General features: G+C 36.9%; 6 protein-coding genes across 6 annotated transcripts; 2 read left to right on the plus strand and 4 right to left on the minus strand.

Annotated features, from left to right (window-relative positions):
* Positions 1 to 37: 37 nt before the first annotated feature.
* On the minus strand, positions 38 to 1,587 carry C9374_001229 (uncharacterized protein; the record flags this gene model as incomplete). Its single annotated transcript, XM_044688037.1, has 2 exons — positions 38 to 1,288; positions 1,342 to 1,587. 2 exons carry the CDS (start codon positions 1,585 to 1,587, stop codon positions 38 to 40), a joined length of 1,497 nt encoding a protein of 498 aa, XP_044551627.1.
* Positions 1,588 to 1,802: 215 nt separating this feature from the next.
* C9374_001230 (uncharacterized protein) lies at positions 1,803 to 2,606 on the minus strand (the record flags this gene model as incomplete). The annotated part of the gene is made up of 1 exon (XM_044688049.1): positions 1,803 to 2,606. The coding sequence occupies one exon, from the start codon at positions 2,604 to 2,606 to the stop codon at positions 1,803 to 1,805; it is 804 nt and encodes a 267-aa protein (XP_044551628.1).
* Positions 2,607 to 2,778: 172 nt separating this feature from the next.
* Positions 2,779 to 4,982, plus strand: C9374_001231 (uncharacterized protein; the record flags this gene model as incomplete). Its single annotated transcript, XM_044688060.1, has 2 exons — positions 2,779 to 2,994; positions 3,246 to 4,982. 2 exons carry the CDS (start codon positions 2,779 to 2,781, stop codon positions 4,980 to 4,982), a joined length of 1,953 nt encoding a protein of 650 aa, XP_044551629.1.
* A 1-nt stretch (position 4,983) lies between these two features.
* On the minus strand, positions 4,984 to 6,919 carry C9374_001232 (uncharacterized protein; the record flags this gene model as incomplete). Its single annotated transcript, XM_044688071.1, has 2 exons — positions 4,984 to 6,275; positions 6,352 to 6,919. The coding sequence occupies 2 exons, from the start codon at positions 6,917 to 6,919 to the stop codon at positions 4,984 to 4,986; spliced, it is 1,860 nt and encodes a 619-aa protein (XP_044551630.1).
* Positions 6,920 to 7,334: 415 nt separating this feature from the next.
* Positions 7,335 to 9,023, plus strand: C9374_001233 (uncharacterized protein; the record flags this gene model as incomplete). Its single annotated transcript, XM_044688082.1, has 1 exon — positions 7,335 to 9,023. One exon carries the CDS (start codon positions 7,335 to 7,337, stop codon positions 9,021 to 9,023), a length of 1,689 nt encoding a protein of 562 aa, XP_044551631.1.
* Positions 9,024 to 9,227: 204 nt separating this feature from the next.
* On the minus strand, positions 9,228 to 11,116 carry C9374_001234 (uncharacterized protein; the record flags this gene model as incomplete). The annotated part of the gene is made up of 6 exons (XM_044688093.1): positions 9,228 to 9,720; positions 9,777 to 9,854; positions 9,912 to 10,261; positions 10,364 to 10,760; positions 10,910 to 10,964; positions 11,104 to 11,116. The coding sequence occupies 6 exons, from the start codon at positions 11,114 to 11,116 to the stop codon at positions 9,228 to 9,230; spliced, it is 1,386 nt and encodes a 461-aa protein (XP_044551632.1).
* Between the last annotated feature and the right edge of the window lie 187 nt (positions 11,117 to 11,303).

The following is an 11,303-nucleotide window of genomic DNA, read 5'->3' on the forward strand; positions in this document are numbered from 1 at the left end:
ACCACATGTGGAACGTTCAAATTAAGGAGAACCAGGTTTATTTCTTTTGTTGTTGTGTAGGATTTGCGTTTGGTGGTTGTTGTTGAGGATTAGTACCAGCAGTTTGATACATATTCATTGGAAAGTTGATGGGTCGCATCATGGCTGCAGCATTCGCAGGATGTCTCAGTGGTAAACCTCTTCCGTAGGCAGCCATCGAAGCATTAGGAATATTGGGGAAACGTAATAATGAATTTTGAAGGAGCATACTCTGTTGATTGGGTGATATCAGGTTTGGAGTTATGGCAGCTGTGTTTGGAGATGCAGAGATTGGTCTTGCATTGGCTGTTGCTGTCACAGGAGTACTAGTATTAACATTGGCAACTCCAGAGGGTGTAGTGGAGGGCCTTAAGGGCATGTTCTTTGGAGTTTGAGGGAGTGCTGTTCCTGTTGGTGGAAGTCTTCCTCTTCCTGCACCCACTATTTGGGGAGTGTTGATAGCACCACCTGTTGGAGTTGTGGTCATAGGATTGACTGCTGAAGGTGTTGCAAATGGTGGAACTGTAGTAGCAGTGTTCAATGTTGCAGTAGAAGGAGAAGGTGTCTTTCCAACTGTAGGAGATGGAGCTGTGACAGGATTTGGAGACTTTTTAGCGCTTTGTCTTGCCGTACCACTTGGAGTAGATTTCTTTGTTCGACCTTTGGTGTCTTGAGCAACAGGTGTTGCAGCACTACTTGGTTCTTCCTTTTTAACAGTTGGTGTCATGCTGGATTGCAATGTTGCAACGCTTTGAGCCATAGAGGCGTTTGGAATTGTTGAGATTTTGATTTTGGCATTTGATGAAATAATTGGTCCAGATGTGGTCGTTACAGTGGAGGTAGTTGGAGGAATATTTGACCTGAAGATGTCTTCTGAAGATCTTTTTACCACTGCTCCATACACTGACCGTCTCTCGAGATCTCGGAGAATTTGGATATCGCTTCCTGAGACAATGAGGTCTCTTCCAGTAAGAATAGAATCCATTATTGTGTTTTTTCGCATCTTTTGTTGTTTTCTTATTGAAGCGTCTCGTTGTTTGAATGACTCTTGCAATAAAGATTTTGCTTCTTCAAATTTAAATACTCTTGGCTGATTTGATGCCTTCTCCTTCTTTTTAAGTGATCCACTTGGCTTTTTATATTCCTTATCGATTAGTGTATGACAAAAAGTGGCAAGATCATCATGATGAATTCGTTTTTCAATTTGTTCTGCTTGATTAGCGAATGTAAACGACAACGGATTGTTACTAGTTATTTGTGGAAGTCCTTGCTATCTTTTGTTTTTTGAAGATCAAGCGTATATACACTTAGTTTTTCCGTTACTTGTGTGAGCCCTTCAAGTGTTGCATCCTTCGGATGAAGAAGAGCCATTCTAAAATTTGAATCGTCCTTCTTCATCATAGTTTGAATAGTTTCTAAATTCTTATTTAAAATACAATATTTTGATAAAAGCTGCTCCCACGGACATAGTTTAATATCAAACTCCAGAATCTTGTCTGTGGTGTCTTTGGCAGCCTTTTCAATGTGATCGAATGTACGATGAGTTTCTTGCAGCAGTGATGGAGGCATTTTTTAATTTAAAAAAATTATTCGATTTTGTCGTGACGGAAGTGTACTTTCAAGCAGTGTTGAATTGAGACTTTTTATTCTAACCTTTCCCTTCCTCAAAATCAAACTTAATCCACCAAATTAATTAGCATTTAAAGCTGTGATGAGAAACAATAGAAGAAATAGAGTTCAGGTGCTTTTGCTCCAATATTCTTAGACCTTCTTGGTCGAGGTCTCTAATTTTTCTGCTGCTCCCTGTATCTTCGGTCTTGCTCTTTTTCATATCGAATTCTTTTTTCTAGAGCCTTTTGTCTCTTCTTCAAGTCATCTGGAGTAACAGCTCCATAGAAATATCCTTGTTCGTCGAGGCCTTCTGGTGTATATGTGGATGATTTCATCACAATTCCCAACAGAAAATATTTGTCGAAACAACGGATGAGATCTGACTGAATACTACTGCAATACTGTTCGTAAGATTTTTTAGTTTGAACATCTTGTCCTTTGAACAGGTACTTCCACAATGAATCAGATTCCATTTGTTCGTTTTTTTTGAAACACTCGCTCGACAAGGTATGTAATTCGGAGCAAGCTACCCTTGAAATACATGCAAATGTTTTTTCTTTCAATTCCACACATTCATGTTTTTCAGGAAAAGCATCACACATTAATTCTCTGGCCTTATTTAAATTTTCTTTGCATTGATTAGAAGCACCTTGAACTTTAACAGTGCTATGTACGTCAAAAAATACATTTTCCTGTGCCTCGAGTGATCCAATTTTTCGTAACTCATTCACATAGTTTTCACACTTGGAGTAATCTTCTTCCGATTCAACCAAACAACTATTTAAATCTGTTCTCAATTTCTCATGCATGGTAATATTCAAAAAAGGTCGATATAAACATGTATGAAATTTCAACAACAATGGATGATTTGTAGGAAGCTCCTTTCCTTCATTCAAAAACTTTTTATGCACTTTCCGAACCTCTCTGTATATGTCAAAGCATCGATTACCATAAGCATCGTTCAGAAAGTCGGTCATTTTTTTTTTAATGTTTTTGAAAACGTTCAATATTTTCTCAATTTCAATCTTTCAATATTTCCATTCCTATTCGATAGCTCTCGTTCATGTGTTCTTGTTGGATCATCGAGTCTCCATAGGTTTTGTCAATATTTTAATTATATCACTGCCTCATCAATCACTACTCAAAAAAATGTTGAGCAATCAACCCTTGGACGACAGCAAATCAGATGGTGGTGGGAGTGAGAGGTCGAGTGTCAATCTCGGTGCTGGTGGTGGAGATCCCCAAAAGAAGGCTCTCAAGAAGCCTGTAAAATCAGTCATTCCTAAATTACAGAATTGTAGTGTCAATTTGTCCTTGTTTAGAAAAGTAGCTGCTGATGAGCTGAGAGAATTAATTGAAGAAGTGGTATGTTATGATCCGATCATGCTTTTTAATATATTTTGAAACATCTCTCCTGTTGATATATATTTTATGTATTCCAAATATCAAATATCGTGATGATGATTGTAACGATTTCTGAATTTCTAAAATATTCATCATCATCATCATCCGATACTTGTTGATAATAATAATTACTACAACATGATGATGATGGAAATAATAACAAACACAAACAACTGTGTGATTCCCTTCTTCGTGAATCTCGCTCTCTCTAGCAAGTACCCAACCCACACAAAGCCTTTGTTTTTGATCCAGAACTCATTAGTTCTCTCTCACTCATTGTTCCCTATTCATTCTTCATTCCAAAAGGAACGGGAGCCTCGGAGCCCGAGATTGGTGTTTTAAAACAAGAGAAAATTCAATTCAAAACAGTGGTTGGGAGTGTCTTTTATATTACACGCCCTCGAATGGATCTTCTCAAAATCATGTCCTCTCAAATTAATCATATTGTGTCTGGATCGGGATCCTCTCATAATCCTGTTCCAAATATTTATGTGGTGTTTGTGCCGCGGAGAACGTTGATTTGTGAAGTCATGTTAGAAAAGATGAATATTTTGCAACACATTCAAAAACCCTTGTTGGAATTTTCATTGGATTTCATTCCGTTTGATAATGATTTGTTGTCCATGGAGTTACCAAATGCTTTTAGAGAATTTGAAATTGATGGAGATTATTCTGCATTGTATAGTGTGGCACGATCTGTCATGAAATTACAATCTGTGTATGGCGTCATTCCAAACATTAAATATGTGGGAAAGAGTGCGAAAATGGCGTTTGAAATTCTACAAGATTTGAAACACAAATCAGAAAATGTGTTGAATCAAGTGAATCCAAGTATTGGAAATTTGATTTTCTTGGATCGAAGAGTAGATTTGGTGAGTCCTCTTGTCACTCCATTAACCTACGAAGGACTTTTGGATTTATTTTACAAAATTCAAAACAATCTGGTCACCATTCCCTTCTTGTCACAACCTGTCACGAAAAAAGAAGATGGTGATAAAAACGAGAAGGAGCAAGAAGTGAGAAGAGTACCCACTCGATTGCCTCTCAATGACGATGATGAAGTTTTCAAACAAATTCGTCACTTGAATTTCCTTGGAGTTGGAGCTAAATTGCAATCGATTACTGAAGAAATTGACAAGATTTATGAAGAAAAGAAAAATTTAGTCTCTCTCGAAGACATCAAAGCATATTTCCAACAATTGCCTGAAGTTCAACAAAAACACAAAGATCTAACCACACATATCACAATTGCTACAGAAATTAAAAAAGAAACATCAAAACAAGAGTTCAGAAGAAGAATTAGAACAGAACAAGATATTTTGTTGGGAGAGGATCCAAAAGCATGCATTGAATATATTGAAACTTGTATAATAAGGCAAGACAGTCTTACATCGGTATTGAGGCTGATTTGTCTTTACAGTATTGTGAGAAATGGTCTTAGTCAATCTGAGTATGACCATTTACGACAAGAGCTTATTCACAGTTATGGCCATTTTGTTGTTTTGAGTTTGAAGAACTTAGAAGAGGCTGGATTATTGAAGAAATCAGCATCAAAGATTAACTGGTCAACGACTCCATTTGGAATTATGAAAAAGGGATTGAATCTAGTTGCACAGGATCAAATTGATGAAACCAGCCAGAAGAATATGGCTTACGTACACTCTGGTTATGCTCCAATGAGCTGTAGAATTATTCAAGAGTCGCTCACGAACAGCAAGTGGGAAAATTTGAAATATCTCTTCAAAGGAAGTGAGCATGTGGAATTTATTGGAGAGAGTATGACACCAACAATGTTGTCAAGTGATGTGACAGTTGTTGTTTTCTTGGGTGGATGTACTTTAGCTGAGATTAGTGCTTTAAGATCTCTCTCGAATCATCGTTTTATCATCTTAACGACCAAGATCATTAACTCGGATAACTTCATTTCGTCAATGTTGGAAAAACTTTAACTTATTGTTTTAAATTATTAAACACAACAAGTCTATTGTCATACTCTGAGCACACTACTTTTCGCTGAGGAGTGTTTGGTTTCATGACCCGAACATGCGCAATGTTGTGCTTACGGTCTGGTTTGCAAGCATGAGAAATGTTCATGTACAACTCTGGCTTGGTGGAATTGGATCTGATTTTCTGATTATCAACAGTGAACCATTGCTTCACATGAGGCCTACTCCAATCCAATACCTCCACCCTAGAGCCATAAGGAGCAAAGAAATACATTCCGTTTTCATTTTCCAATAAATGTCCTTTTTGGTTGAATACGTCAAGCTTAAATGAAGCTTTGTTTTGAAAGTATTTCGTGAGTGATTTTCCTGCAACGTCATACAGACCAACCCCTCCCATAGTCGTAATGAAATAAATAAATTTACCATCGAATGTGCAATCGAAATATTTGATACCTTCACTAGTAATCGTTGGTGTCGATTGACTATAAAGCGTTAATGGAGCTCTTCTGTCTAGTCGTGTCAATTCCTGTAATACAATGCCATTTTCAGTAATGAATGATGTGGAATTGTTGGACGTATTGGTAGAGGAGCTATGGCTTGGTTGTTGAGATGGAGTCTCCAGAGAAGTTTCAAATATTTGTCCATTGAGTTGTGTGTGGAGGTCCTTAATTGCAGCCTCCATATCTACAGTTTGAAAATGATCTAAAAGTCCATGTCGAATATCAAAAAATCGAATTAAAGAGTCATGAAATGATGACGCAAGTATAAAGTTTGGATCATTCTTACAGAACGTAACATTGTTAAAAGACTCTGCAGAGATCATGGAAAGACTAGAGATGGATGGTTTGAAAAGTGTTTTGTTGGATTTTGACTTCTTACTCTTGGCCACCAATCCACCAAATGTCTTGTTGTTGGAAATGGCATTGGGAGATGGACAATGAGGTGACTTTGGTTGTGTTACTGGCTGCTCAGGAAGATTCGTCGATTTAGAGGATTTGTTCTGTTTGTCTTTTTTGGGAAGCCTCAAATCCAGTAATGTTATTCGACCATTTTTCCTTGAAGCAACTAATGTATCTGAACTTAAGAATTTAAAATCCACAACATTTTCTCCCATAAGCTTTTGAACAATTTTTTGTGAAGAATAGTCAAATAAATATACTGAGCCAGCAGAAGTATTGGTACTCGAAACTGCAAGCATGTTCTGTACATATGGATTAAACATGACACACGTAATTTGATCTCCAAAATTGTGTTCCATGCATACTTCACATCCATATGATGGACTTGCAGCCTTCCCTTGTGAGTTCCAAAAGCAAAAAAACTATTGGTGTTGTATCAAGAACATCCATATTGGTGACACGCTCGCTCATACTCATATCTGACATGTAGGTTAATTCCATTAATTGTTCTGGTTTTGAGCTAAACCATTTGGAAATTTCCTTTCTTTGATAGGATTGTTTGACATGATGAGAGAATGGAACTCTCGAAATTTTGTGATAAAACAACTGCAGTGGAACTGGAGGTTGATTATATCGAAGTGCATGTTGATAACATGTATCATGTTCATAGAGATGATTGAAAGGATACACGCATTGTTTGTTTTTAGGAGTAAAAGCTAATGAACCTAGCGTATTATTCGGTATGACTGGGAACTTGGGAGTTGGTGGTGTGAAAAAGAATGTTCGTGTTGTTGTGCTGGATCCAGTATCATTCTTTGAGCTGACATCATCCTGCAATAATAATTTCATTGTTTCATCTTCTTCCTCCGATACTTCAATCGGATCATCATCTACAATCATGACATCATTGTTCTTCTTTTTAATTGCTGGTTGATGTGTGTGATGATCGTTCACCCCTCCTCCAATATAATTTAGAAGAGTATTCTTTTGAGAAAGCTTCCAGCTTTTTTGGTCATTTTTAAATTTCAAAGGCGCCAACATGTCCGTTAAACTTTTCCCAATCAATATCCATTCTCTTGGTCAAGTTGCCCAAACAATTTCGAGAGATTTCCAAAGTTATTATATTTTGAGAGTACGCTTCTCAAACTCAATGCTAGAGCTTGATGGAGACATGGTCCGCAAATGAATCTGCATCTTTCTAGGCTGTTTATTTATTTGAAAACATCATCGTTAAAAAATACCACGACCGCCATCAACAGGAGAACACCGATATTTATTTCCCTCCAAATATTTACGATTCGATCTTGGCACTAGAACACATCACCAATATCGGGTTGAAGTGATATAACAAGTTGATAATACGTAAATTATATCATCAATTCGTATCAACACCAACAACCATTCATCAACGTGGGTTTTCTTGAATTTTAGTCTGTTGGATTCTTGGCCTTCTTAAATGGGCATCATTTGTGTTACCGATAAGAATGTTGGAGGAGCAAGAGCTCATCATCAGCCATTACCAACACCAGCAATACTTCATCCCAAAAGAGCTGTTGCAAAACCTCTTGGAGAGAATGCGTCCAGCAACTCGACGCCAAATCAAGCCGGATCAGACCCAAAACTGAATGGTGCTGCTTCCCCTCATACGAGCAAATTTCAAAGTCCTATTACCACAAAATATGCAATCAAATATCATGAAGCGGTAAATCTAGAAGCATCATTGTTTTCATCAGTGTATAAGAACCAGAAGTATCTATTATGTACAGCGGTGCCTCCAGAGATTCCGTTCTATCAAACCGATATCAAAGTTGAAACTAATCCGTCCTTAACTTCATTCTATACAACTTTGTTTCAAGAAAGGCCCTCAAAGAAAAAACAAAATAACCTGCTACATATTGTTTCGTCAAGCGACAGCTTTGATATTGCAATGGGAGAAGATTTTAGGAATCATCAAGAAAAGAAGCAAGAGTTTGTAGAGTCGCCAATTCCACTTTTTATTTGCAACCTGGTCAAACACAACGATAAAGTGGGAGAAGACGACTTTTCGGTTCATGAATTTATATTTAATTGGAAATATACAAAGAGAGAGCTAATTCCAATTACCGGAGAAGGAGAAATCAACTTGGAGCCAGTCAAACGATTGGAGCCAAAAGAACATGCATTCTATACATCAGAAACGCCGCTGTACAATTTCAAAGATCCAAATTTTCAGAAATGGCAGAAGAAGCACGAGTTAGAGATTCGTGATGAAGAAGACGCCATCGATTTCTTACAGAGGGGGCTAAATGCTGTATGGGCGTCAGTTGACGTCAAAGCAACGAACTATCACAGAGCTGCAGCAACAACAGTTTTGGAAGCGAAGAATGACAGCTCCTTTGGATTGGTAACTCTGTTTATTGCTGTGTGTCGAGCTAACGGAATTCCTTCCCGAGCACATTTTGGATACCAATGTTCTTCAGCTGATAAGAAACGAGAACATAAGCGATTGCTTAAAACTGGTATTTCTCCTTCCCTCATTTATACAGAATTTCATTCCAAAGCTGAGGTGTGGATTGATAATTTGGGGTGGATACCGGTGGAGGTTGCAGATAAGGAGAAGGGAATAACCAATGCTGAACCAATCCCCTTTTTAACGTCACACTTTTTCGACAACCTGTCCATGGACATGCGACCATTTACATCGAGATCTTCTACCCTTAATTATTGCAGTGCGAACGAATATAAAGGTACATCTGACGAAATTAAGACTATATTCAAAACTCCAGAAGAAGAAAAGTTTGATGGAGCAATTGTTAAGCTTTGTAACGATTTTTTAATGTTGTGGCAAGCAGCAAGAAGGAAGAGATCCATGGACATGCTGAGACAAACTTTTGCTAAGTTATCAAACGGGTTAAGGGAAGAGTTTCACCAAGAATGTACAGTATTTGATTCGGTGTTCTTCCAGGGCTACGACATAACATTTCTTCCCTTCAAGGTTACCTCTAGGAAAACGAACAAAGATGGAATTTGCCATTCCACTATCATGTTTACAGATTTACAAACAATGGAAACAGAAGAATATATAATTTCACTTGACATTGAAGACGATTTCATTGCAGACATTAACATTGCTCCATACCTAGCTTGCACGAAGAGGACAAGGTAGAGGAAAGGAAACTGAAAATCTTAGGTTCATACGTGCGGAAAGAGTTCAGTTATTTTCCTCCAGTATTCTCGTTTGGAACACATAATCAATCATTGCATACTACCGTTAAATCTCAGTTGCATTACTGGGAATTTTATGAAACCCCTAGGAATGAAGAAAAATAATATCATGATAAAACAAAAAATTAATTTGATCTATTTGGCTCTACATGGATGTTTGTTTGTAGATTTCTAAATTTCCACTCGTACAAGCAGCTACTATTGCAGAACCATTGGGAGAGAAAGAAATGTCATTCACTCTGCATTGGTGTAAAAGAACTTGGTTCGCTGTGGAGGTGTTACTAAGGTTAAAAATAAAAATGCCATTTGCACTGTTTTCTGTGAATGAGTTGACACAAGAAGGGACGGCAACGATGGTTGACGAGAATGGTTTAAAGTGTGCTCTTGTAAGATTTTCTGTGCTACAAAAGTATTGAGGGTCTTTCAAGGTTTGATGCGGTGGTATCTCCTTATTCATTCTCAAGTCAAAAATTTTTAACGTATTATCACGAGAATTTGTTAAAATAAAATTACGGTCATAGGATATTGATACTGAAACAATTGGTTCAGTGTGATCGGTTTGTGTCTCCCAAACTTTTTGCTGCTGTCTCCAATCGTGGTATTTGAGTGTCTTGTCAAAATGACCAGAGATGACCAAGCTATAGTTGAAACAATGTTACAACATAGTAACCAAGAGATCTTGTTGAATACATACCTATCCGTAATGTTTTGCATTGAGTTACAACAACTACCAGGTAGAAAGGTTTTGATACACTTTTGTTGAATGACATCCCTATTTTCATGCCATAATTGTTATCGTGTGTTCACGAATTCCATAAATTGTACTTACCATAGTTTCATGGTCTTATCTTTAGACCCAGAAAATACTTGATTGTCACTATTTACAAATATGGCACAGGTGATGTGAGAAGTGTGTCCTTTGAGACTTGAAAAAGCTTTTCGAGCTCCAATAATTCTAACAACTCCATCTTTTGAGCATGTTAAAATTTTGGAACAATCATCGGAAAAGCAAATAGAGGTAATGCATTGAGATGAAACTTGCAAACTTTCAACGTTATATAATTCTGGGTTCTCTTCCGAAAATTTCCAAATATTTACACATCCGCTCTCATCGGAAGAAGCTATTATATTTGGGTCTGAACCAAAGCAAACACACTGAATTGACGTGTCATGTCCTTTCTGTTGTTAAAAATTGAATTCATCATTTACACGCATGACATTCAACCATGAATGAATGAAAATGAAAGTATGAATGTTTCAAATACGAGTTCAATAACATACATGGCTCAGTACATGCTCATACTTTTCCGTGTTGCTAGAATTTTCCAGCAATAAATTAGACATTTCAGAAGTGTAGTTATGTGCTGTTGATGAATTTGAAGCATCTTGCAGTGACATGGTCATTGCTAATTGTTGTTCTAAATTAAAACGTTTCTGTTGTTCTTGCTCCAATTCTGTACAAACATGCATCATTTGAGTTTTGTACTCCAAGGTTAATTTTTGAATATAATTTGACATGTGAATTAAAGATGCTTGAAGTTGCTTAATTTGTCCATTCAAAATTTGATCTTTTGATTTTATGGAATCGACCTCTTTTAAATACTTTTTCTGATAATTATCCATGGTTTTAATTTCGGCGTCTCTTCTTTCAATTTCAATTAAAAAGAAATCTGCTTCTCTTTTGTGAATTTCAACTTGTTCTTTTAGATTTTTGTTTTTCTCTTCAAGTTCTCGTTTCTCTTTCACTGTGGCTTCCAATTTCTTCAATATTCAACATCGAATAGTTAGAGAGAGAACGATTGAATTTTTAATCCATGTAATATTTACCTATCTGTATTTTGTAAATTATTGTTCAGTTCCGTCAATTGATCCATCATTCGAGCTGTTAGTAGATCATGGTTGTAGGTATAATCATTATTAATAAAAATAATAATTATAATATGATTATTAATAATAATAACAATGTACAATATATAAAATTCCGATATGATGATCAAATGTCCTCTCACAACTACTCTTACCTTTATCTCGCATGACTTCTAGGAATTGAGTTTTCAACCACTCGAGTTGAGAGTTTTTGGAAAGATCCGAGAGCTGAGAGTCAACAACACCCACAGAATCGTTCGCAACCGGTCGTTTGGTTTGCTTCTTTTCCAATTCTTTTTGAGGAGTATCACGTGTTGGAACAAGGAATTGCTCTTTTCTGCTTCATCCCGAAGGT

Source organism: Naegleria lovaniensis (genome assembly GCF_003324165.1).
Source record: "Naegleria lovaniensis strain ATCC 30569 chromosome Unknown tig012, whole genome shotgun sequence".
In the NCBI taxonomy this organism is placed as follows: Eukaryota; Heterolobosea; class Eutetramitea; order Acrasida; family Naegleriidae; genus Naegleria; species Naegleria lovaniensis.